This window comes from Varanus komodoensis, unplaced genomic scaffold (assembly GCF_004798865.1).
Source record: "Varanus komodoensis strain SLA01 unplaced genomic scaffold, ASM479886v1 scaffold16, whole genome shotgun sequence".
NCBI lineage: Eukaryota > Metazoa > Chordata > Lepidosauria > Squamata > Varanidae > Varanus > Varanus komodoensis.
In genome coordinates, this window is record NW_025335468.1 from 17,402,427 (window position 1) to 17,427,889 (window position 25,463).

At 42.9% G+C, this 25,463-nt stretch overlaps 1 protein-coding gene across 3 annotated transcripts in view; it reads left to right on the forward strand.

Annotated features, from left to right (window-relative positions):
* The window catches only part of MICAL2 (microtubule associated monooxygenase, calponin and LIM domain containing 2), a 156,969-nt gene that overhangs the window by 110,039 nt on the left and 21,467 nt on the right, over positions 1–25,463 (forward strand). For 2 of the 3 annotated variants that reach the window (XR_006414260.1, XM_044425589.1), the window contains exons 26-30: positions 8,007–8,184; positions 9,586–9,758; positions 12,051–12,128; positions 18,948–19,045; positions 20,402–21,770. Coding sequence is in view for 1 of the 3 variants with exons in the window: in XM_044425589.1 (XP_044281524.1) it covers positions 8,007–8,184; positions 9,586–9,758; positions 12,051–12,128; positions 18,948–19,045; positions 20,402–21,770 (1,896 nt within the window). In the remaining 2 variants the exon portion in view is untranslated. Of the gene's footprint in view, positions 1–8,006; positions 8,185–9,585; positions 9,759–12,050; positions 12,129–18,947; positions 19,046–20,401; positions 21,771–25,463 lie in introns of those variants that run through there. The other variant, XM_044425593.1, reaches the window with a different exon arrangement.

Consider the following 25,463-nt stretch of genomic DNA (forward strand, 5'->3'; position numbering starts at 1 on the left):
TGTGCACATGATTGAGAGAAAGCATGTTCAGTCGGCATGACAACCACTCCTGGATGCCAGGCAAACTTGGGCAGGGAGGGCAACAAGCCAGCCTCCTGACACGCGTTGTAGGGGTGATTGTACCCATGATGGGTTGTCTAAAGCCACTGTGTGTCTAAAGTGTGGTCTAAAGCCACTGTGAGTACTGAGCATCCGCAAACCTCTTAGCAAGAATGGCAAGAATCGCTGCCCAGGCTCCTGCCCACGCCAGCTGCCCACAAGCGCTCAAACAGCTAGGGGGACCCACCACCACCGATTCCACGCCCCCTGCTGTGCTTGTTTGGCACGCACCACAGCCGCTTCACTTTTATCCCTCTTGTTTTTCAGGGATTGCACAGTCTGGCTTGACAGCCAACTTTGGTGATCTTTGTTTTGATAGCAATTGATAATCCCTTCAAAGTGTTCAAAAAGGAGGAAAGGCCGTCTGTAGCCTCTCTGATCCATGTCCAGGCTCAGTACCGTCCAGTAGCTTTGGCAGCAGCTACCTCCCTGGACATTACCCAGGAGAGGCTGCCCATTTTCAGACCTCCGTCAGTGTGCAGGTGTGCACTTGCAAGACAAGAAACAATATATTTGGAACAAAATGCACAGATCTTTGCACACACCGGGAGGGGGGTCCTCAGCTTTTAAAAAATGCTGGCAATCTTGGACAGGCCCTCCTACATGCTGAAAACCACAAATTGTTACGAAAGAGGTGGGGGGGGGGAGCTGCGATAAGCCCAAAGCAGCTCATGATTGTGGTGTCTCCTGGGATACTAACAGGAGAACTAAGAGGGAAGGAAAGAGGGGGAAGGATGGACGAGAAGGACAGCCCACCGTGAGCCCAATTGCCTGTCTGACACACTGTGGGTTATTCATGCAACAACTAACCCACTGTGGGTGACAGGGTAGGTTGTCCTGTCATTCACAGAGAGAGAGCACTTCACACACAATCTGTGATTTCATTCTATTTTTTCCCAAAGATTGTTGCATGTAATTTACTCAGCTCTTGGTAATTGCATTGCCATTTGTAAAGTAATTAACAATACCTCCTTATCAACCCAGCTTCTATCCTACTGTAAGCAAGACATGTATGGCTTTGTGGATTTCCTCTCTGTAGGAAGATGTCATCTCTAATTTATTTGAAGTATTTACCAGGTTCCTGAAAGCTCTCATGGCAGGAAACTGTAACAATCCCATTTTAAGTTTCCAGTTTAGCATTGTGGTGATTTTGCTTATAGGATAGGCTCCGCTATCTTTCAGTCTTGGCCTCCAGAACCACTCGTGTTTAGTAATACAGTATAGTACAATATGTAACAGTTAGCATTACTTTTCGCTCTGAAAGCTGTTTTCTATGAATGCTTTGTGAATCAGCTCAAGAGCTTTGCTGTAACCCCCTTCTGTCTGCTGGAACTGAGGATACCTTACTTCACTGAGCCTGCAGGCACAGGGCCTCGGAAAAGGTACAAGAGGCCACAGTCTGCCTGGTCAGCTGCCCCTGTTAAGCCCAGCAAGCTACGATTTTGTTTTCACCTGAATGGTACATGGTGTATTTATGGGGCTAGATAACTGATGATGAATGGTACATGGTGTACCATTCATCATCAGTTATCTAGCCCCATAAATACATGTGAATATGAGTTCCTCTCTGCACTCCTATCCAGATTTCAAGCTGCTTCTATGGTGTAATGCGGCGGTGGCGAACCTATGGCACGGGGGCTGCAGCGGGCACGCAGAGCCCTCTCTGTCGGCATGTGAGCCAAGTCACCCAGCATTGCCCCAGCAGCCGAGCATCGGGTAACATGGGGGCCATGCGCATGCGCAGAAAGGAGTAGCGGTGCCAGGCGATGACATCACGAGCCGCAGCTCATTATGGCCGGTCAGTGCGCTGTCAAGGAGAGAGAGAGAGAGAGAGAGAGAGGGATTTGCTTAGACTGGCTGTGAGTTGTTTTTTCTAAACCAAAACCTCAGTATTCAGGTTTTATTGCAGCGTTGGCACTTTGAGATAAATAAGTGGGTTTTGGGTTGTAGTTTGGGCACTCGGTCTCTAAAAGGTTCGCCATCACTGGTGTAATGCAATCTTACCCAACCTGGCACCCTCCAGATGTGTGGGACTACAATTCCTAGTATCGCAGCCTAGTATTCCGTACCAGGAGTTGTATCCCAACAGATCCTTTAGGAAGCACCAATGCAGATTTCTCACTGCTATGTTCTCTGCTAGAATTTATTATTCATTGGTGCTTATACTAGAAAATTGGATTGGTGATCAGAGGCAATTTAATAGGCCTTCTGTACAAACCCAAGAAATTTAAGTGTGGCTTAGGTGGGCCTATTAAATTCAATGAGGCTGCAGTGTGCAAGTCACATTCAAATCTCACGGCTGCAGGAACACTGTTGCTTCTTCTGGCCTGGCCTGATGCATCCCTGTTGCTCAGTGTCAGGCATTTAAGTAAGTTGGAACAAAAAGTTACAGCTTTCCTGAAAATTAGATCTGCTGCTGAGTATTGATTCCTGTCCTCTTTCTGTTTGGAACTGCTTTAGCAAAGTGAACAAAATGAACTCTTTTCTGTGTCAGTTTTTGAGGAAAGGAGGGGGAAAGCAACCAAATAATCAGAAGTGTGCATTTTCTTTTTTTGTGGGTGACCTGCTGAGATTTTCTGTACCTGTAACAAGGGGGCTGCGTGAGATCAGTTTGTTGTGATCATCACTTGTTCATTTTTTTAAAAGGGCATTTGGAAGAGGAGGGGTTGAACGATTCAAACGGCAAACCATCGTCCCAGTTCCAGTTTTGTGCTGGATGATGGCTATGCTTATACACAGACAGCTCTGCACTATATTTCTGTTGCCAGTTGGAAAGATTTTTCAGAGCCCGCCTTTTGTGTACAGGCCAAAAGATACGCAGGATGGCAGTCTGAGAATGCAAGGCAAGAGCTGTGATAATTATAGGCATGGAACAGCTGCTCGGAACCATCCCTCAGGCAAACATTTGAGCTGCATCATCCTCTCCTGTGTACAACCCTTTGCTTGTTACTTTTCTGCTTTCTGCACTTTGGCTCCTGTTTATCTTCTGTGTCCAAATCACATGCGTAATTAGTTTGCACCGCGTGTTCTAATATGAAGCCATGCACTTTGGGGCTTGAAGGTCTTAAGCGGCTGCTGAAAGTGTATTCTCCAGCCACCTTGTTAGCGAGTCGACATTGCCGGTGGGATTCTGACCTGTTCTGTTGGTCTTTTGGAATCCTTCAGCAGCCACTCAAGTGGTGGCTCACCACATTGTTCTTCACCCTGTTTTCCAAAAAGGATTTTGGTGACTCTCAAACCTAAATTGTGTCCATATTTCAACATACCAGTAGCAGCTTATGAAAATGAAAACAAGTATCTGGAGTGGGTTGGGGGACAGCCCCAACACCCCGAGTTCAAGATGGTGTGATGCCATATAACACCTCTGCTTTTCCAACTAGTCCAAGGATAGGTAACCTCCAGATGTTTGGGACTTTCGCTGCCTCCAGCCTCATTCAGTATGACTGATAGTCAGGGAACATGGGAGTGATGTTCTGAAATCTGGAGAGTAGCTATTTGGCCATTCAGGACCAGTTTCTCTCATTCTGAGTGTTTAGGGTCTCCTTTCGGCTACACAGCAGTCTCTGTCACCAGTACCCATCTGAGAACTTTGTTTATTTCATGGTCCAGCAACAAACAGTGTGATCCAGAGCATTTGTGCATCTCGTCCAAACGCCCCCAAAGAGTCTGCATGGTCAACAGCAGACATGTGCTCTAGGACATGCCAGTGCACCAAGGTCCAGGGCAGGCCAGCAAAGATCAGAGGGCCAGAGGTAGGCAACAAAGGCAAAAATACACAAGACAAGCTTATCTTGCATATGGGGTTCTTAGGAAGAACGCAGGATGGGAGACCATATGGTGATTCTGGCAGTTGTTTGGACTAGGGAGCCAGGCTTACAGTTGTTTATGTATCTATATGGCCAGGCAGGCCCCTATACCAGTTCCTCAAATCACCTGTTCTCTCCAGGCAAGAGGCACCTAGTACCTTTCCGATGGTCTTGGCTATAAGCTCCACAACCTTTACCGTTGACCAGTTGTTGTGGCTGATAGATTTGTAGTCCAAACTCTGCAGACCACCATGCTGCCTGCCCCTACTCCAGCCTGACCAGCCAAAGCCTGTCTCCTACCCCAGTCAGGGTGGTGCAGTAAGCAAAAATGCTCAGCGTGGCAATTTTCTCTGCCTATCAGCTGCCCTGCTGGTGCAGCGAGTAGGAGGCTCAGGGACTCTGTCATATTCCCAGCCTGCTGTCACATTAGTTCTGTGGCCAAGATCTGTAGGGTGAGGACAGAGCCCTCTTCCCACAGTAGGGAAATTGGTCATAAGAGGGGCAATCCGGAGTCCCTGCTTTGCACATAACACTTGTGACCATTTCTATCTCCCTCCTTCCAAGGAGGCCAGACAAGCCTTTGAAGGAAAAGGCTTCATTATGTTAAAGTCGATCAGGTAGGCTGGGCTTGTAGTACAAAGGAAGGGTTTCACAGATGTGAGTAATGAAAGAAACAAGCAAAGTTAGAATAGTGGCTATTAAGGGAAATTTGGCTTAATGATAAGAAGACTGAATTCCAGACTGAATGTCCTTCCTCCCTTCCATCCTGAAAGAGCAAGCCACACTTTCCAGGTGGGTCCTCCCATTTCAGGGCCAATCAGTTGGAATACCTGCCGCTTCTCACGTGGGCTGACTTCTTAAATGAACCTGCCATGTCCTTGAATTACTGATGTTAGGGATGCCCCTTCCATTTTAGTTTGCTCACTGAGCTTTCCCACAGGATGCCTGATTCTCAGCAAGTACCTGGCTTATGTCTAAGTCCATCTGCCTTGACATTTCAGCTGCAAATTCTGGCCCATTCTCTTCAGGTGAACCAGAATCTGTATCTACAGCCTTTGAAGGCCCTTTTATATGGGCCCAATCTTAAAATGTTAAACCATGTACCGAAGGTGATTTGGCCACTCTGCAGTGGGACTGATGAGGCAGCATCCAGCAGTGCTTTGTCTTGTTCACTACAATCCAGATTTTTTTTAAAAAAAATGCTGGACAATGACCTGCAAAGCACCTATTATGACTCCCCGCTGCTACAACTCTGGGGACAACAGGGAAATAGCATGCCTGGGAATTAGCATGGTGGAGACGATTTTTAAAAGCTGCCCCCATTGGCATGGCTTCCCCCAGTCCAAATCAAACCACCACCACCACCCCTGCTGCCATGGCTGTTTTAAAGTTTTTTAACAAAAGAAATAGATGTCAAGATGTCAAAATAGATGCCTTTTTTCCCTACATGCCCTCCCACCCCCTAAGATCGGCAGCAGAGGCCCTCCTCCGGGAACCCTCTTTGAAAGAGGTAAGGAGACAGAGTACTTGGAAAAGGGCCTTCTCTGTGGTGGCGCCTCGACTATGAAATGCGCTCCCTAAAGAGGTCTGCCTGGCGCCGTCATTATATGTTTTTCAGCACCAGGTCAAGACCTTTTTATTTGGCCAATATTTTAACACATAGTAACCTTAATTGTAAATGACTTATTTAATTTATTTTAAATGATGCTCAGTGTGGAATAGTTAATTTATCTTATTTTACTGAAATTTGAAATGATGTTGTAAGCTGTCCAGAGACAACAGTAATGGATGGCATACAAATTTTTAAATAAATAAATAAAAGAGGGAGATGGATCCAGCCACAGATCACTTGTACTGTGTACATTTTGACCTTTACGGTACACTGCACTAGGTTTTCTGACAGTAAGTTAAGCAGAAGTTGCTGAGACTCTTAAGGGGTTCTGATTTTTTAGCAGAAAATCCTAGAAATGTCATCTGTACAAAGATTAACACATTTCTTGTGCTGGGTATTCAAAATTTCATTCTTGGATCTATGGGATGGAGGAAATTTAATTTTTCACTTTTGAGTTTTTGAGTTATCAAATATGCAACTTTATATCATACCAGTGGCTTCAAACAGGAAAGAATTTACCATGGCAATGAACCAGTTCAGACATTAAAGACAGTCACAACCCACAGCAGGGATTCAGGCTTATGCATTTCCCTTGTGTTCTCCCCCTCTGGTGCAGCCACAAAAAGTGAAAGCTTCCATTTCAGATGAGTCATCTGAGCTTGGATAAACGGTGGGTATTCTTAAGTGAGGTTAGTTAAAACAAGCCAACTTCAAACCTTAGTTTATGAAAGAGACCTGATTCTACTAAGCAGGGATTGCTTGCTAATCTTTATTTAAATATTTATTTACTGCTCCTTATCAAATCACAGGGTGGCATACACAATTAATTGCTGTTTTAATAAATAAAATAAAATGCAACAATAAAAACAAATACTAAGCCAGATATGAAAATCAGCTAACGATGCCTGGCTAGACAGATGTGGTGCTGAAGACAGGGGTGCTGCAAAGGTGGGGCCCCATAACAGAACAGTCCCTCCATCTGCTTGCCATTAGGTGTATCTTAGTAAACAAGCCCTGGCAAAAGGCATTCCCCAAGTTGTTTGGGGCCTTGTATGCCAGTGATATCACCTTGACCATGGCTCACCAACAGTCAGATGACCAGTGCTGCCCTCTGAGCAGCAGCTGACTGCAGAGACTGCAAGATGCCTGCTAAGCAACCTCACGGTCACCTTCTGTACTAGCTGCGGTTTTGGGACCAGTCTCAAAGGAAGCCCCATGCAGAGGACATTGCAGCAATCCAGTCTTGAGGTTATCAGTTAGTTGCTTCCCACCTGTGATTAAGATTAAGATTAAGATTAATCACAGGTTAGGGCCCGGATGATCCGCGAAACTGCAGTCAACCTTCCCCTTCCCCTTACAATCAAGCTGGAGATGTTGGGAGCATAGATTTTTATTTTGAATTAATGTTTTCAAGGTTGAACCATGATTGGATCCTTAACGGTAGGATTCAGGTGATGTTTTCTGCATTTCCTGCTTAAATGTTCATACTAATGAATTGGGGCAATCGTATTTTGGTTGAGTGAAAACATCACAGTTCTTGGATTGCAAAATCAGTTCCTCAAAGAACAAATGCAGAGTTCTGAATGGCACCCGTGTGCTCTCTGACTTGAAGCGATAAAATGCACACCTTAAAGTCACAGCTAAAGAAGAAGAGATAAAATCAAGGGTAATCCATGTAAGTTCAGTAGATGGAATTAATGCCATTTAGTTCCATGGATTTCACTGTGAGTAAACTAGTGTAAATGCAAGCTAGCAAGCTCTCTGACTCAGGGTGCAATCCTATGCATGCTTAGGCAGGAAAAAAATGCATGCCCTCAAGAAAAAAAATGCATGCTTCCCCTCCCCTCCCCCAGCAGTGCTGTCTGGCGCATGCAGAGAGTCTAGGCTGTTTTTCCAGTCTGTAAATAGACACGTATCTAATACATAAAATAGTGACTACTTTCTACACAAATACCACCTTAGAGAGCAGGAATGGAGAACATGTGGCAAGGCTACTTAGAGCTGTGTGAGTTAGTTCAATACCACATCCTCATAGATGCTCAAAGTCATGACCATTGCAAGCAAGTTCAGGCTTTCAAGAAGTCTTTGTGAATGTAAATTTGAAAAGAGAATGTAAAAATAGCTATGGTTTTGCGGGAGTGAGTTCTACAGCCAAGGCAGCCGTCTTAGCCTAGACCCGGGAATTAAAACTTCAGCCATCAGCACTGGGGCATGTATCTGCAAGGAAGGCACATGCATTGCCTCCAAGGAGCATCGGGAAGCGCAAACGGGAGACATACAAATGGCTCAGACACTTCTTCTCCAGCATTTGAGGTGTCCCTGAATAAACCATGTAGTATCATTGACTCCTAGGGAGACAAAAAAAGAAAACATTTTCTTTTTAGGGATTTTAGCATTTCTGTGGGAATTGTAGGACCTTTATATATCTGAATATGTGCTTTGAACTGTGACACAATGAAGAATGTTTTAATATCCCTTATTTTCTCTAGATTACTCCAGCCATTCAACCTCTCCAAAAAAATTCAAAAACGTCCCTGAACTTGATTTTAGAGGCAGGGTCCCTTCTGTGTCTTCTGAGTGGGCCTTGGTAAGGATTATCTCAGAGGAGGAGATGGCTGAACACAACCTTCTGGCTGTTCGTGTTATGGTCACCAGTGATGGAAGCAGGTATTTGGGGGCACTTTTATTTGATAATTGAGGTCAGCCTGTTTCCAGGAAGGAAGGCAAAATACTTTTACGGGAAATTCCAGCCTTGTATTTTCCATTTGATGCAAAAAATGCAAGGGGTGGGCAAACAAAAGATGATGAACCAGGATGGTTATTTTTTACAGCTGCCATGGACCTCTCCTAAGTATGATTCACTTGCAGAAAACCTTTGCATCCCACACAGTGGTCTGAGTCACATGCAAGAGGGGATGTAATTGAATCAAGATTGGCTCTGAAAAACATCACTGTATGGGCTTCTTAGCATTTTCAGGAGTAAGAAGGCACATACTGCAGGTTGTAACCTCCAGCAAAATAAAAATGTAGGTGCCCTTGCACTTAGTTTAGCTTCTGTCCTCCTAAATGCCCATTTATGACAACTCTATGGTGTGGCTTATCGTCTGTCTGTTCCAATGTTGCCCATGCAAAGGGGAAAGATATGAAAGATCTGGGGAAGGGCATTAGTTAAGTGGCAAAAGATATTGGACTAGAGTGTCTCTCCTGGCAGATGGTCCCTGAGAACAAGGGAAATTTGCACTGCATCTGCAGGATTGTGTTGAAGTCCCAATGAAATCCCACAAGCCCTTCTCTTTTACATCTCACTCTCTCTTTTACATTTAACACTGATATAGGGAGGAAATGCTGCTATAGTCATTATAGTGCATTTGTTTCTAAACCAAAATTGTTTCTTCTAAAATGAAATGCATGTGCTCTTATTAGTTTCTAATTCTTTTCTGAGAGAAACACATGGAAATGAAGATGTAAGAGACAGAAACAAATGAAAACCCTTTCCTTTTTTTGCCTGCATTTCTCTTAGGCATAGAATTTTGACACTGATATAAAATCTATCCAATTGTCAGATGCACATTCCTGATAGCCGTTGCCAAGGCCGAAGGCCAGCCAGCCAATTTATACTTTTCCTGTTAGCTGCCTCTGATGGGAAGGGGCCAAGAAAGTGCTGATATGAAATATCTGTGTGGCCTTGCTGTATCTCCAATGTATTGTATAAGCGCAGAGAAATAGGAAAAGCCTATGATTTTCATTATTAAGTACACAAATTATCTATCTATCTATCTATCTATCTATCTATCTATCTATCTATCTATCTAGCTATCTACCTACCTACCTACCTACCATTTATCTTTCAATGATGAATCAGATAATAAGGGGGAGATGTACAAAACTGATTTAGCAAATGCCTTTTCAATGGCAGTTATTAAGTTGCTGGGAATGCTTAAATTGCAGCACCCACCTTATTACATATAAACTAAAATAAGTATAGCAGTGAAATATTGATTAGCTGTTTCATACCACTTGCTAGTTCTACTTAATTCCAACACAAGGCCTTCTCTTCCTGTTTCTTAGCTCAGAACTAGAACCTGATTTTGATGGCAATTCATCCATTTCGGAATTGGATGAAAGGCCATTGCCACTGCCTGCGCCAAAGAGTTGCACTTCATCTTCAAAAAGGAATTTGCTGTTAAATACCAACTTAGTGAAAGGGGAGGAATCCCGTGAAAAGTCCAAAGCTGTGAATGGTAAGTTAACATGACCAGAAAATATGCGTTCATACTAAAAGACTCCAAAGTAATTTAACCAATCCACACTGGCAAGATGTGTACATCATGGAAAGTGTCTTTTAAAACCTATCCTAATGTGGCTTAGTTTAGCAAAGGAACCAATGAACTGGGGTTCTCCAAACTCCCTAAATTCTCCCCTGTGTTCTGGTGCTTGGACATAGGTTGTCTGTGACACGGCAGTTAATCCAGTAGCAGTCACAGAGCAGCTGTTCCAGAAGTGGGCATTATTCTGCTTAAAATAGCAATTCAGTGTACCCTTGAACAACCAGAAATGGCTCCTAAATGCACATGGCTGAACCTGCATTTTTATACTGCAAGTGACATACAACAAAGTGACATTGAGATGTTCTTTCTCTTTGCTTTGTTTCAACATTTCTGGTCTTTCCCACTTGGCCTGTCCTTGCTTTGCCACCCTGGGCTCTTAGATACATTTGATGTGAAATTGTTCCAAGAAGCACCAGGCAGAGTCCCTTGCTCTGAACGGATATTGCAAAGCTTAATTTGCAGAGCAATAACTTGGTTTTTAAAAGGCAATATTTTAATCCAAATACCCCAGGCAAAGAACCTTGTATGAATTAAGTTGTTGTTTTAATAAAGAATATCTAATGAAATGTAACAATGAACTGAAGAGGTGCCCAGCTGGAGACACCCACATGAAATAACAGCAGTAGATTTTCCCTCTCCCGTGTGTTTCGTCCAAAGGATGTTAACTTTGTTTCCAAGATCCAGCTTTCTTCCAAAGGTCATTCCCATCAGATTTCCTCTTTCCGATTTCCCAAGTTTATTAGGGTATGTTTGCCACATTGAACATCCTGCAGTTTCCTCTTTTTTGGCTTTGCCCTTCTTAGTTGACTTATACCCAGCATTTTCGCATTCTCAGTGTTTTTGGGGCCGTGCCATGGGACCAGCTTTTTTCCTGAAGCAACTTGCAAGAGCGGTATTTATTGTGTTTGTTGTATTCCCATGGGAATGGTCATGGTGGTAAATAACTTCTACCAAGAAAGACAAATGTTTCATTTTCTCCGCTTTTTTTTTTTAATGTACAAGCCCACATGCAAGAGAAACAAGAGCTATAGAAAAGACACAAATAAGCTCTTGTTGACGTAGGAGTCTGCAAAAGTTAATAATGGAACATTGAATAGCTGGTGAAAGCAGGGAGCTGAGAAATTTTGCTTTCTGGGGAAACACTGGTTGGTGAATATTGCCCTCTAGTGGCTAACAAACATTTACATATTCATCTGCATACCCACTCTGAAAGCATGGATGTTACCAAACAGCAAAAGAGAAACTCTGGTATATGCCTGGGTTCACACAACATAATAAACCATGGGCCCTCATAAGGTAGGGATGGCTTGCCAGTGTTTGAAGCTGAACCCTGACAGAGTGGAGAATAAACTGTGTTGCCGAGTTCAGACAACATAATAACCCCTGGTTTATGAGTCACCGAGGATTACGGTGATGTGTGAACCCAGTCTACTGCTTGGGGTAACGTCATTTACACTGCTATTTGTGTTTCTCTGTGAATGCTAGGCAATACAGCATTAAGTTAACATTACAGATGCAGGGCATGAAAACAAAACCAAACCATGCTGGATTACAAAACCCATTAAGTCATGGCAGTTTATAAGCAAGGGGTGGCTTGTCATGTTGTCTGAACACAGCAGCATGGCTTGTTATGTGAAAATGCTCTGAATTACAGCTCTTCCAGGGCCACCAAAGTGCTTCCAGACAAGTGATTGCATCCAGGTTTAACTAACTCAAGACTCATTCATTCAAAGGGTCTATTCTTAATACAATGCAGAGCTCTCATTGTGCAATCAAGTGGCCTCATTCATCTCATCTTACAGGAGGGCAGATAAACTTACCCTCCTGTGTGTTCCCACTGCTTCTTCCATCTGCTTTTCTTCCCACAAAATGTTGAGGAAAAGATGGAGTAGTTGCACAATGCCTTTTAACTGGTAGTGCCAGACGCTCGAAATCTGTAAGCACCCAATATTCTGCAAGCCCTGGGTTTTTTAGGGGTGGGTTTGGCATTGCCAGAGTGCCACAGGTTCAAAAGCATGGATGCTATATTAGGCTGGGCAATGGGTTATAGAATTTCACATCTAGGTCAGGGAAAGCAATGCAAAGCGGTACTCAGACAGACAGACAAAATGCTCATTTGCTAAGTGAAAGGCTTGGAAGATCCTACTGTTTTAATGTAAGTCTTCTGAAACTTACATTTGTCATTGTCCTTTCCATCTTGTCTAGCTCTGCAACGAGCACATACTCTTCGAGACCCTTCTACATCAAAAAAATACCAGAACTGGAAGAAGAAAATTCAATCAAGTAAGATTTCCAATTGGAATTGCTATCTGTGCATTTTGCTGCATTCTTCACCAAATTGCCATTTAGATCAAGTACAATTTAAAATTGCTTGCATCCTATTAAATACAACTTCTCAACTGAAAAGTTAAAAGCAAAATGGAGCCCTGATGTTCTTTTTCTCATTTCAAGGGAAACAAAGCATGCCTTGATAACAGAGAAACAATATAGGAAGGGTGACCTTTCCCTTTCACTACCCCAGGAGTCCCCAGAAGTTTGGAGTCAGTCAGCGTGTTTGGGATTTTGAAATTGTGTCTTGGGCTTTCTCACAAAATGGCTGCTATGGGGCTTGCCTATGCCACCATGGTACACGTGGCTCTTCACAAAATGCTCACTTCATACAGCCAGATAATGAGACTAAAAGAAAAATAATTTGCCCAGGAATCTAAATACAAGGCAGAGGTGTGCTCTAAACTTGGAACGGGTAAGCCACTTTTATGAGCCCAAAATGATGGTGGCACTGGAGAGACAACTCTTCCCATTGCAGCATGCCAGCTTTCTGGTGAAAACATAATTATAAAAACCTTTCAATGTAAAATAAAATTTAAATGGGCAGTGAGTGAGTGTGGTAGGTAGTCTGCGAGACACTGGTGCCCACGAGCATCACATGAGAGACTCCCAGCACTTTGCAAAACAACTTTGCAAAACAGCTTTCCCCTCTTTCCACCTCAACTCTGCAAGAGCTAATTGCTTGCTTCCCCCACCGTTCAGAACAGCATCTGGGTTGTGGCCTAATCCTGCTCTGATGCCACGCATTGGACTGTATGCACGTGGGCCTCCCTGCAGTGTGGGAAGCCCGGTCCTGGGGTGCAGAGGGCCCCTCTAACCACGGTCCGTGTGCCGCGGATTCCAGAGCCTTCGACCAGGCTCTGCTGAGGATGACGTGTTCACTTGGCCGGTGGTGCTTCTTGTGAGCTCCAAAGTTGTGCTCAGACATAACAGCTGTGGGGAAATTGCCAGAACTACCTTCTACAGGGAGAAATCTCCAGTAAATCCATGTTGTTATTATTGCAGCCTCTGCAGAGAATAGTGTGTGATTTTCCCCCCATTCTGTAGTCTTATCCCTCTCTGGTGAAGAGCATAAGCACTCAGTTTTGTCTAGCTGTGTTTTTGTCTGCTGGCTAAAGAGCAAACAATAGGCCAACTATCAATACTTTTTTAAGGCAGAGAAGGGCCTGTGGCCCACATCCTGCTAGCTCTGCTCAACCTGCTCTTCTTAATTAAATGTTGGTTTCAGTGTCTGCCTATTAATTTTGCTTCCATTGGATACAAAATACCCTGTGTGTGACTGGTGAGGGGTCTCCAGAGGGAGCTAGAAGCTTATTGGAAGGAGGCAGTATAATTTTGAGAACAGCCAAAGCCAGTTTCCTGGCTGAAATGAACTGTAAGATGCTCTAGAAGTGTTCTAGCTCTGTTTTAACCACTATATCTTGTTTATTTTTCTTACTTCAGAAAGAGCTTGGTTTACATGTGTATGTAGAATTTCAGTGCGTCTTCCTTACAAATAGAATTTGTTATGCTGTTGCTTGTCACTGAAGCATGGATTCAGTTTGGGTTTCTTCCCTCAAAGCAGCCTGCTTCATGGTGTCTGTAGAGAAGGAAGAGGGGGATGTAAACTCTTCCAGAAGCTCTTTGCAGGGTAATCACATGTTTTCCAAATATGCCTTCCTATCAGATCAGTCAGTCAGTCAGCCGACAGATGAAGAATTCCTATTAGTTTGCAGCAGCCTTACTCAACCTGGTGTGCTCTAGGTGGGTGGGCCATCGTGGGAATTATACGAACCATTGTCCAAAACATCTGGAGGGCACCAGTTTGGGGAAGGCTGGTTCCCACTGAACCAGTTTGAAAGTCTGAGGTGTTCGCAGCACCTGGATGGATTCACTTCCTCCAAAATTCAAGCTTCTCTTCATGCAAAATTCATGTTGTCTTTTCTGTCCGTTTTTCGGGTACAGACACATTGCTCTTCAGTTTCTTGAGCCAGTTGTGAATATTAATTGGCTACTGGCAGGCACCTGTCACTATCACGTCTCTTCAGCTTTTGGGATTAATTTGGGTGTCATAGACTAGTGCAGAAAAGAGGAGAGACGTCAGAGAAGATCATCTCATGTTATTAAAACAGTATTTAATGAGGTCACTTGTGAAGGTCTGCCCATCTCAGAAAAGACAGGGGCAGGTCACAGAAAATGGCAACAACCACCGTGACTGAGGGGATGGACGGCCAACACGCTCAACTCAATAGTGAGAGGGGTGAGCATGACCAAGGTGGATGATGCTGTCGGTATGGGAAAAAAATGAAGGAAAAACGGATTGTGTGCTATCAAGAGCTCTAGAACTGTGGGTCATCTCCATTTAGTGAAATGGATGGTAGATTCGGGATGGACAAATAAGTTCTTCATACGAGACATAATGAATTTGTGGAATTCGCTGCTGCACAGGGTGGCCATAGAGAAAGCTTAGATGGCTCTGAAATGATTATCGTTTCATGCACTCTTCTCCCTTTGCTCCAACTATTCTAGCTTCACAACGGTCCTGTGAGGTAGGTTAAGCTGAGAGGGAATGACTGACCCAAGATGAGACTTGTGGCTGAATGGGGACTTGAAGCTGGGTGTGCACATTCCTACTCATGACATTTGAAGCACTACACTACACTGCACTGGCATAAGTAACATATTAATACAGGGAAGGGTTTAGAAATTGGCAGTAGCCAATATCACTAAATGGAACCTCAGGATTTGAAGGTGTGTATCTCGGAATACCAGTGTCTAAGAGAAGAGCTGATGCATTCAGGTCCTGGTGCTAGACTGTCAAAAAGCATCTAGTTGGCCACAGAGAGCCAGTCATGGTTAGTGTGTTAGACTGGGGACCTGGGAGATCTGGGTTCTAGTTCCTCCCTTGGCCATGAAGCTCACTGGGTGACTTTGGGCCAGTCACAGATCCCTTAGCCCAACCTACCTCACAGGATTATTGTGAGGATAAAATGGAGCCATGTATAAAAAAGGTGACATATAAATTAAAAGTAATAATGATAGCACTGTTGAATAAAAGCTGTGAATTAGACACATCTTTGGTATCATCTGCAGGACTGTCTTAGAATGGTCTACAAATTTTGGGAAATTATTGACCTCCGAGATAAAATGTGCTAATTCTTACACATTTTGATTAGATGAATTAGAAAACAGGTGATAAAGGTGCTGGTTGGCTAAAGTTTTCAAGATATTTCACAATAACAATTTATACAAAGGCAAGTATATTTGCCTACAAGGGAGGGAGGTGTCTGATGATCATGATGCCTCGAAATTTCTCAACGAAGAATGATAGAACAATGAAAATGGTACCACATGGAAGCGTATAAATTTATCTTCACTTTGAGGCTAAAGATTATTACCTAACTGTAATGTATTGCTCTTTTATCACAAGGTACATTTGTCTTGGTCAGATCTACGCATCATACAGTTACATCTGGTGGCTTGTGAAAGTGTCATTGCCTAACATTTCCAAGGAACAGTTGTGTGATATTTTCCCCCAGAAGCCAAGATGCCTTGAAACTGTGTAAACAATGCAGATAACTTCTGCTACATTTGTGGCGAGGTTACATTTGCATCTCAAAAATGCAATATGACGGCAGCGGTAAAAAAAAGGCACGCCACCTAAATTTTGGATGCAAAATAGGGGATCAGGACAAGAGTTGGGCCCCTCATTATTGTTGCGTCATTGGCTAAACAAGAAGAAAAAGTCCATGCCTTTCGCCGTCCCAATGGTGTGGAGGGAACGCACCAATCATAGTAGCGACTGCTCTTTTTGCATGGTTCCCCCAGCTGCAAAAGGGATCTCAAGAAAGAAGTGGACTGTGGAATATCCAAACATTCCATCCGCACTGCATCCTGTGCCCCACTTCTCACACTCGCATTTAGACTATTTCCCTTTGAACTGTGGGGCAGTGAGTGATGAGCATGGGGAGAGATTCCACCTGGATATCACAGGTAGGGAGAAAAGACTCCAAGGGAAATGGAGTCTGTCCATGCTTGCTGATTACTGCTGGAGTCTCTCCAGGGATGATCCTACTGCAGTTCACAAGGGAAAAGCCAACAGGCGCAGTTTAGATATCAAATAAAGATGGAATATTGTCGTTTAATCTGATGTTAGCGCTTGTCAATTTTTCATGCAAAAAGCATGAAAATGTTACATGAAAAACCAATAAATGAATGGAAAGTTATGTTATTGGTATAAATAAAAAGATAAATTTATAATGATTGGTGTGGCACCATTCTCATTGCTATATCACATTTTGCAGAAAAGTTATGGAACATAATCACACATTCCCCTTGCAGTTTTGAATTATTTTGATGCAATTTTGACCCGAAGCTGTATCTTGGAAACTGGAGCCAATTAATAGTCAGCACTAATAATTTTCCTTTATTAGTGACCCAATTCTGGTAAAATTTAGCTACTTTCATTTCTGAGCCTTTCTCCTTGTAAACCAGTGTTATAATTTCTACTCTTAGAATTTTGTGATCCTAAGATTAAACTAAAAATATAGTTCATATTCTTAGCATAAAGGGAGCTTCTAGATCCCATCTGGGATGGGCGAATCTGCTAGTCAATCAGAGCAGCAAGGAGTTCTGACCCCCAAATATCAGAAAATAGCAAAGTAAATTTGATATTTAAAAAAACAATTTCTGGCTGGCCTTATGCTTACTGCCCATCTCCTCATCTCAGAGTGGACAGTAAATGGAAATATGAATTGGTTCCTCTGACCAGGTCTGAGGCAAATTGCAGCTCTACTGTCCACTCAGAGTTCCGTGGAGAATTTCTGTAATTTCACATTATTGTATTACATGCTGCTTCAGCATTTGTAGGCTGCTCAGAGATCCTTTGGGTCATGGGGCGGCATAGAAGTTGAATGAAACAAACTTTTTAAACTTCCATTTACAGTGTATGGCTCATTGGAGATTACTACCTGTACAGTGTCTGGGTGTAATTAGTGAATCCCATGGCTCCTACTTAAAAATGAAATAGATACCACAAATCCAAAGTTCAGTTATCGTGTTCTAGATAAGCCAGCAATGGTGAAGCTGTCCAGTCAAGTAAAAGTATGCCATTAAGAAATGCTACCACATTCAGTCCTCATTGACTTTCTCAGCTTCCCAGAGGATCCTTGGTTTCCAGGGAAGGTTCCAGGAAAAGATCTCAGTCTCAGGTGCACAGGACCAAAATTATAATAATTGAGGGCAACATTTGAGGAGAGCAGGCAGAAAGAGTTGAGGGGGGAAGAGTCAGCAGGATGTGAAGCACAAGGAGGCAAAAAGCAAGCTAAACCTGGGGGATCAAGCGCAACAGAGTTATCAGGGTCCCAATACCTTTATTTGGGGTTCTAGCCCCAGCAGGCATTTCACTACATCCGACTCTGGTGGTTTCCCTAACTTACTAAAACAAAATCTAGACTTCCATACCTGAAGATATTCTGATGCATATATAACAAGACAGTGATAAAGTGAATAGGCTGTCACTTTTGAAAGATGCTTCTGATGTGGAGATTTAGTACTTGGGTGATGGTTCCCAGGAACTGCAAATGAGAGTTCCTTTCAAGTCTGAGTCGCCTTTTCCAAGCTTGAGTTGTTTGTTCTAGAATGTTTGTTAGGAGGAGGTATGTATTGAACATGTGAAGTCTTTGTGTGCATACATGTGTGAAGCTTTCCCTCTCTATACATTTATCTATATATCTGTTTGCATGTATGTATGTATACTCTCCCACAGTCTCTTTCCACTTGAGAGGGTTCATGAACCAAAATCCCTACACTGTGTAGAGCAAAAGCACCACAGAATGGAAAGGTGACCTGCTATTGTTTACACATTACAGATGTGAGGGAAATGTTTGTTTCCTTCCGAGACAAAGTTGGCATAGAACTGCATAGTTGGAAAAGTCTGTTGGATGCAGGCCGTACCTTGTTTATTAAACATGCAGGCATCAGCTGAAGCAATTTGACTTGCTTTTCAGGGCACTGGCCTGTAATAACTTGCATATTGATAAACGTTTTGATGTTATGCAAAGCTGTGCAAACTGGTCCTTTGTTTACTATTCGGTAGCCAAAAAATAGAACTTATATTTTAAGTTCTACGATCCAGGAATCCAATGCTGGGGTGGGGGGATGTTGTCTCCCATGTTGCAGAGAACAAAGCCTTTCCTCCATTATGTTTGCATTTTACTTTAAAGCCTTCGACAGCTGCTGCTCTTCTCCCCTGCTGAGCTTAATTGGCACCACCAGGAGGAGAGCTCAGCCATTCAGTCAAGGAAGAGAATTGCTGGCTTCAAATTCCATTGTGTGGAGGACTGAGGTTTGGTGGGAAAGAGGGAACACTCTGCTGCCCCATTTCTGAAGGGGTGGTTAAAGAAACAGATTAAACAAGCCTAGAGGGAAGGATGCTAATGATGTATCAAGCAACACTGTAAATTGGGAAGAGTTACTGTTGTTGAGGCAAGAGGAAAAAGGCTGACCCCCACCAGGAGACTGTAATCAGAGGATCTGATTGTGACAGCCAACTTGCAAAGCTGTGGCAGGAGTCAATAATATTGAACATTTGATTTGGAATTAATTTTTGAAAAAATAAGAACATGGGAATGGCATTCTACAAACTTCCTGCAGACTGAGCAGTTTTCTATAATTGCAACAGAATGGGGATGTACGTAGTACATATGGATTAGCATAATAAACTTTATCAGATCTATCTGAGGCCTAATTAGCATTCATTGCTTTTTTTTAGTAAACCCATATTTCTTTTTATAGATTTCCCTCTATTGTACAGCAAGAAAAATGGGCCATCTTCAAGGGACACCTCAGCTAGCCTTCAGAGAGATTGTGAAGATAATCCCGTTGAAACTGAGGTATGTAGCAAAGCATTTTAAGCAGTCCACTATTTTGACACCTTGTACAATTTTTTAAACTTGATTGTCTTGGCTATTTAATCAACCAATGAAAGTTCAGTTAACTTTGGTCTATCTTTGAATCCACATTTAACATCTGAGGAATGGAGAAGTATTCTCAGTGTTCATCAGGATTCAAGAAATTCTTTATTATCATGGTAATAAATGCAGCACATTTATTTCATCAGCATCACCATCATTTGGGCAGAATGATCCTATGGTCTCCTGGACAGTATCTAGGGGGCCATAGGATTCTTTGGATTCCCGGATCTGAGGTCAGAAAAGAGTTCCCACCTTGGAGCTGGGAATCTGCCCTTGGATCTCCTTCCCTATCCCTTGGAGCTGGCACAGAAACAAACACAAAAACTGCTTTTATGGATTCATAAGATGGGCCTTAGAGAAAGGTATCCTGATGGTATTCCAGACTCCTTTCCTCTCAGTCTAAATCACCACAACCAGATGTCTTTAACTGGCTATCTAATAAACTTGCAGAGTGGAGAAGTATGGAGGTGATGATGGTCTCCACATTTGTTTATTTGTTTATTTACTGCTTTTGTATAATGTTCACATCTTTCAAAGCTCTCAGAACATTTCTCCTGCCCAAATATCCACAATTTTCCAAGTGCAGAAACCCTCAGGCATTCCCATTGGATTGTGCCTACAATAAACTAAAATAAACTGCTTACCTCATCTTCCCTGCTCTCTCCACTAGGCTGGACTAGAATCCAAAATTCTAGCTTGGATTAGAGTCACAGTAGCCTCAAGAAAAACTTGTGTATTTGGCTTTGAAAATCTGTATTATTCTTAAAGTAGTGAGGTGATCCAAAGGTCTGTACTTGACCTTGCCCCATAATTCAAAATTCATCCCTTGTGACACACTGAAAATATGGAACTGAGAAAATGGCCTTGTCCTTTCATGATTTGGCTGGAAGTTCTAATTTTAAAACTTGCAGCCCAACCCTAGCCCAGTGCAGCAGAACATCGATGCCTGCATGTTTTCTTTTACTGTGAAATGTCTTTCGCCTAGTCTTAGCCACTCCTCTGCTAGATTCATGTAATTCCCGCAAATGTCCGAATGCTCAAATATCTTGACTGTTTCCCAAAGGCATTTGGATAAAAGCAACAACCTACAATTGTTTAACCGTATTCCTCTTCTGTTTTGCACTGGAATGTTTTTCAGAGTCTAGCTTTATCTTGACAGTTATATGGGGTGGTGTGTTTTCTCATTTATTTGTTTGGGAAAGCCCTCTAAATAGAAGCATTGGATAACTAGTTACATTTTCCTCTAAAAATAATCATTGTATGCATTCCTTACAGCAGACATATCCAAACAGGATTCCAGAAATTATAAGAGAACATTTCAAACCCCACAGCCCAGCATTTCAAAAGAAAAGAAAAGGCACGAGTGTACCAGGAGAAACCCCTTCCTATGTTCCCCATTATTCACTGTACAACTGCAGGGATACCTGTCCATTCTTCCAGAGTGGATCTGTATGTCCTGCCGATCAGAGTTCATCTCCCAGTTACCCTGAGCTTGGAGTCAGAGACTACAGTACTGAAGACCGGTGTTTAAGAAATCAGACAGTATATGGTGAGCAACTGACCCCATCCTTGTTTACAAAGAATTCAGATGTCTCCTCTGTGAATCCTGATGTGGGAGATAAAACTGCTTCAAGGTCTGCCAAAGAACGGCACGACAGACATTTAAACAAAGCTAAACACAAGATCATGAGGAAGTTAACTCTTTCGATGGAGCAGCAGTCCAAGCAACTTGCTCCGAATGATGTGAGACTAGATGAGACAAGAACCAAAGAGCAAGGCCAAGAAATTCCAGAACCGAAGAATGCTTCTTTTCGTAGATATGAGAACATACCAAAGCAAGCTAAATGTGGTAGATCTCTTAAGTTCCCAGATGGTGATTCACTTATTTTGTCTCCTGAAGACAGACTTCCAAAGAATGTTGATAATTGTCCCAAAGACCACATGGCAGGCCAGCCTAAGTCACCACTGAAGCTAATTGCCAATGCTATAAAGAAATCCATCATAGACCCACTTATTTCTTCTCCAGAAGGTCTGAGAAAGGGGCAGGAAATGCATTCCAAGCTGCCTTCAGAAAGCACATTCTTCAATTTCCCTCATGCCTTAGTTCACTCTGTAAGTCTAAGGAACAGCAAGAATGATGTACAAACACAGGAGCTCCATAGGTTGAATAGTGCAGAAAATGGACTTGGAATCAGGAGTTCAGATATGCCTCATTTTTCCAGCGTTCCAAGAGAGGAATATTCTTGTGATGATAAATGTGTATCTTTTCCTGTTTACAGTGTGCATTCCAACCTTTCTAAGAGTCCTCCTAAATCTGTATATTCCGCTTCCAATGTGGACGATGTGCCAACACTTCTAGAAAGGTTTACCCTTAAAGAAAACCTGTGGAAGACTGCCAAGGATGATTGGCGTGCACGTAATCAAAAGAACATTCTTTATTCATCTCTGAGGCACCATAACAAGAATGCTGATACTATTTTAGATAGTGCTGAGCAAAGGAACAATGTATGGAACCTGTTCAGTAGCTTCAGGAATAAAGTAGATGATAGAGTCCAGTCCACTCCTTTAATGCCACCCGTATCGCCCTGTACTGTCTTTGATGTTGATGAAGTATTAAATAATTCTTCCAAAGAAGAACACTTGGGTAAGAAAACTGTTGCTTTTTAGATATTGTAGTATCACTTTGAAAGGTAGCTGTTTTTCCTGTGCTCAGCTTTTCATCAGTATTCAGGAAACTAGGCTAGAAACTATAAGGGGTAAATGTACTAATGAACTCTTTTCACAGAGCTTAACAGAGTGGGCCCAAATTTGCAGTTATTCTCAGTGGTCACACACGGCACTTTGGAATCGCTCTCTGCTGCACCAGCTGGGACCCTCCCCCCCCGCCCAGGGGCAGCTCGGCAACAGCTAGCCATGCTTTGATAACTCCCAGAGTAGACTGCTGTATCATGTTGTCCTTGACATTGATCTTTGTAGACCTCCTGGCCGTGGCAGTCAGGTTAGAACACAGCTGAGGCATCATTAGGGCAGTTCAATGGGAGCTGCTGCTTCCACTGGCTCATGGTCTCTTTCTGAGCAGAATCTGAAATATCCGTGCACACCTTTAAAGCAGGGGGAGGCAACCTGCGGCCCTTAGATATTTTGGTCTACAACCCCCATTAGCTGAGGCACCAGAGCCAATGATGAGGGTTGATGGAAGTTGCAGGGCCAAACAATCAGAGGGCTGTGAGATGACCACCACTTTTTTCAAGCCTTGGGTACCTGAAAAGTCTGGGTGTTGGAACAGGTCCCAGCTGCAACATGAGCTGCTTCAGAGCATCTTTGAAGGCATTGCTCTTCTGTCCAACCAGTCGAATTGGGGCAGACTAAAGCGAATACCACCTTGGTGATGGAATGAAGGAAACTTTCTCTGGGGGGCAGGGAAGATGGGCTCACCCAGCACTTACATTCTGGTCTTTTACATTCCTAGAGAAGATTAAAAAACAACAACAGGCCTTTGAATCTCTAGAAGAGTTTCATTATTTCATTTTATATTTTCCTTTCCTTTCCTTTTTCCCCTTTTTTTAATAACATGTTTTGTTTTTCCTACCTATTTGTAATATAACAGCCTAAAAATATTTTACATAAGTAGGAGCTATAGTTTTACAAATGTAACTATAAGAACAATATGGTCCACATGAAATGGCTATGCTGGTTGAGAATGATAGAATCAGTAGTTCACCCCATCTGGAGCACACAGGTTTGGAAAGGCTATTCCAGGCTCTAAAGCCCATGTTGGAATTGCTCCAGGGATGCCTCTACCAGGTTGGGCTATAGAACCAAGCATATGGTCCTCCATGCCTTCTTGTTCCTGGTGGTTGCTAACAGAAGGATGAGGACTTCTGACACAAGGCAAATTCTATGTGGTTAAGGACTTCTTGTATATCAGGAGTGGCCAGACTTGCTCAACGGAAGAGCCACCTATGGTAAACATCAGATGTCAGATAGCTGCAAGTGTGCGCCCATGGGCAGTGGTCAGAGGCGGCAAGTGGGCACCGTGAGTGCCCATAGCAGCTAGCAGTGAGCCGCAGAATAAGCCCAAAGAGCTGCCTGTGGCTCCCGAGCCTCGGTTGGACCACCTCTGATAGATATTATGGCTGTGAATCACGTGGCACTTGCCCATATTCAACAGCATCCTCATGGCAACTTCTGGTCTTCTGAAATGGCAGGCCTGCTTCTTCCAGATATGTTTACTGTTACTTTCAATATTGATAATGAGATTGAAGAAGTTCATTTTTAATGTCTGTATTGTGCAATACAAAAAAAAAAAAATCCCAAAGCACACCAGTAAAAAGGGAACAAAACTGAAACACTATAAATTTTGAATAAAATGTAAAAGGGTCCATAGCATGAGTTACATGTACATAATATTAAATATTTATTAAAATGTTTTAATAAATAAATAAAATAGCTCTTGTATACTAGGTAGTATATAACAGTATACTACCGTTAATAAAGATAATTATGCATAGGCTACAACGAAGCCACCCCAAGTTTCCATATACTTATCCACTTGTTAATTATGCTTACGGGCCACTCACTCAAAAATTGAAAGTTTCGTTTAACCCTGAGAAGCTCATTGTGGCAAAAAGAGCCTACAGTAGTCACTGAAAATTCTAGGATACTTTTTTTTTCTTCTCAAGGCAGTTGTACAGTTGCACTTCCCAAAATGTGCCTGGGACTATGCTTAGACTTCCCGCTGCAGTTCAGCTGCTTTACTTCCATGCCTGTGACCAACTTCTAGCATTGGAATCTTGCAAAAAGACAATAGGCGGTGCTCTCGTATTACAATAGGCTCCCTATTCTTGTCAAAGCTAGAGCAAAAGGGAAAGTGTTTGGATATACCTGCATCTAGAAGGAGATGCAGGTATAAAGGGAACAAAGTTTTGCTTGTTCAAGGCCACTTCAATGGCCTTGAACATGAAGGAACTTTGAGAAAACTCTGCACACTCAATCCCAAAGCAATGCTTTTCTGAGTACAGGCTTGAAAAGTACTAATAATTGCATAAATCAGCAAACTTGACTCTAGCCATATAGCAGGCTCAGTTTGGTGTGTGAATTTGTCCAGGCTGCTTTATGGTTAACAGGAAGATACTCCTGTTTGCATGTCTTTGCTCTCATTGTTCAATCCTTCATAATTCCAGCCATGCAACATTGTCTTATATAGCCAGCTGGCCCCAGAAGTGTCCAGCAGGAATTGAGTAATGGCGTTGAGCTCCACAGTTGGCTTGACGTCATCTAGTTTTACTGTACAACACTGGAGACGTGGGATTCCCAGGAGTCCTCAATCAGCAGAATATCTCAAAGGGGATGTTCTAGGTTGCTTTCCCTTCAGTTCCAAAGATGGCAAAGGAATGAGCTCCTCGCATTCCTCAGACATGCAACCCTAACTCAGCTTCATGTCTTCTAGGAATGCTTTAGCTAGGCCAGGCACAATCTAATGGGATCATGGATTTGGGAGCAGGACAAATCCTGTTCCCACATCTGTATGAATAGTAGAAGGGAAGGGAGCCGAGGCTACCCCAATTTCTATCCAATGGTTGGTTGGTTGAAGCGATCTTTCTGATGCTGCCTTTTGAGTTATGAGGACCACTGTAGCAGATTATGGCAGCATGACCTGACCTATGTAACCCAAATTTTCTAGGATTAGTGGACTCCTGCAGGGAAGTGACACACTGCAGCGGCTTACTGTGACTTTCCAGATGTTGCTAGATGGAAACCCCCATCCATCCTTGTCATTGGCTCCGCAGGCTAGGGCTGATAGAAGTAGCAGTCTACCAACTTCTGGAAGACCACATGTCTCTCCACCCTAAAGATAACCTCAGTTTTTATTTGGGCACAAAAATAAAATATTTTGCTCCATTTTCGACACGAGGAAAAACAGTGGGATGTAAATGCGGGATCAGGATGATGATGATCAAGATCATCATGATGATAATGATGGGAATCCAGGCTTAAACAGAAATCCTATGGCCCCTGCATGAATGTCCCAGGGACCACAGGATGGCTTGGAAAACTTCTTCCAAGGTCATAGACAATGCCCTGGTAGATTTGGAAATCTAACCTTTGATTTTAACCTGTCATAGTCAGCACCAGCTGACTCTCCAAGGCCAGAAGGTTAGCATAAGAGAGGAGAAAAAGGGACTATTTCCATGAGCAGAATGGAGGGAGAGTGGGGGTGCCAAGTTATTATTTATTTCAAGCCTCTTCCAGCCTCCTTCCCTCCTACTTCTTTCTAGACAGGCTGAAAGTACAGAAAATCAGAGAAATACAAATATTGCTTCACTGCTGTGTCTTA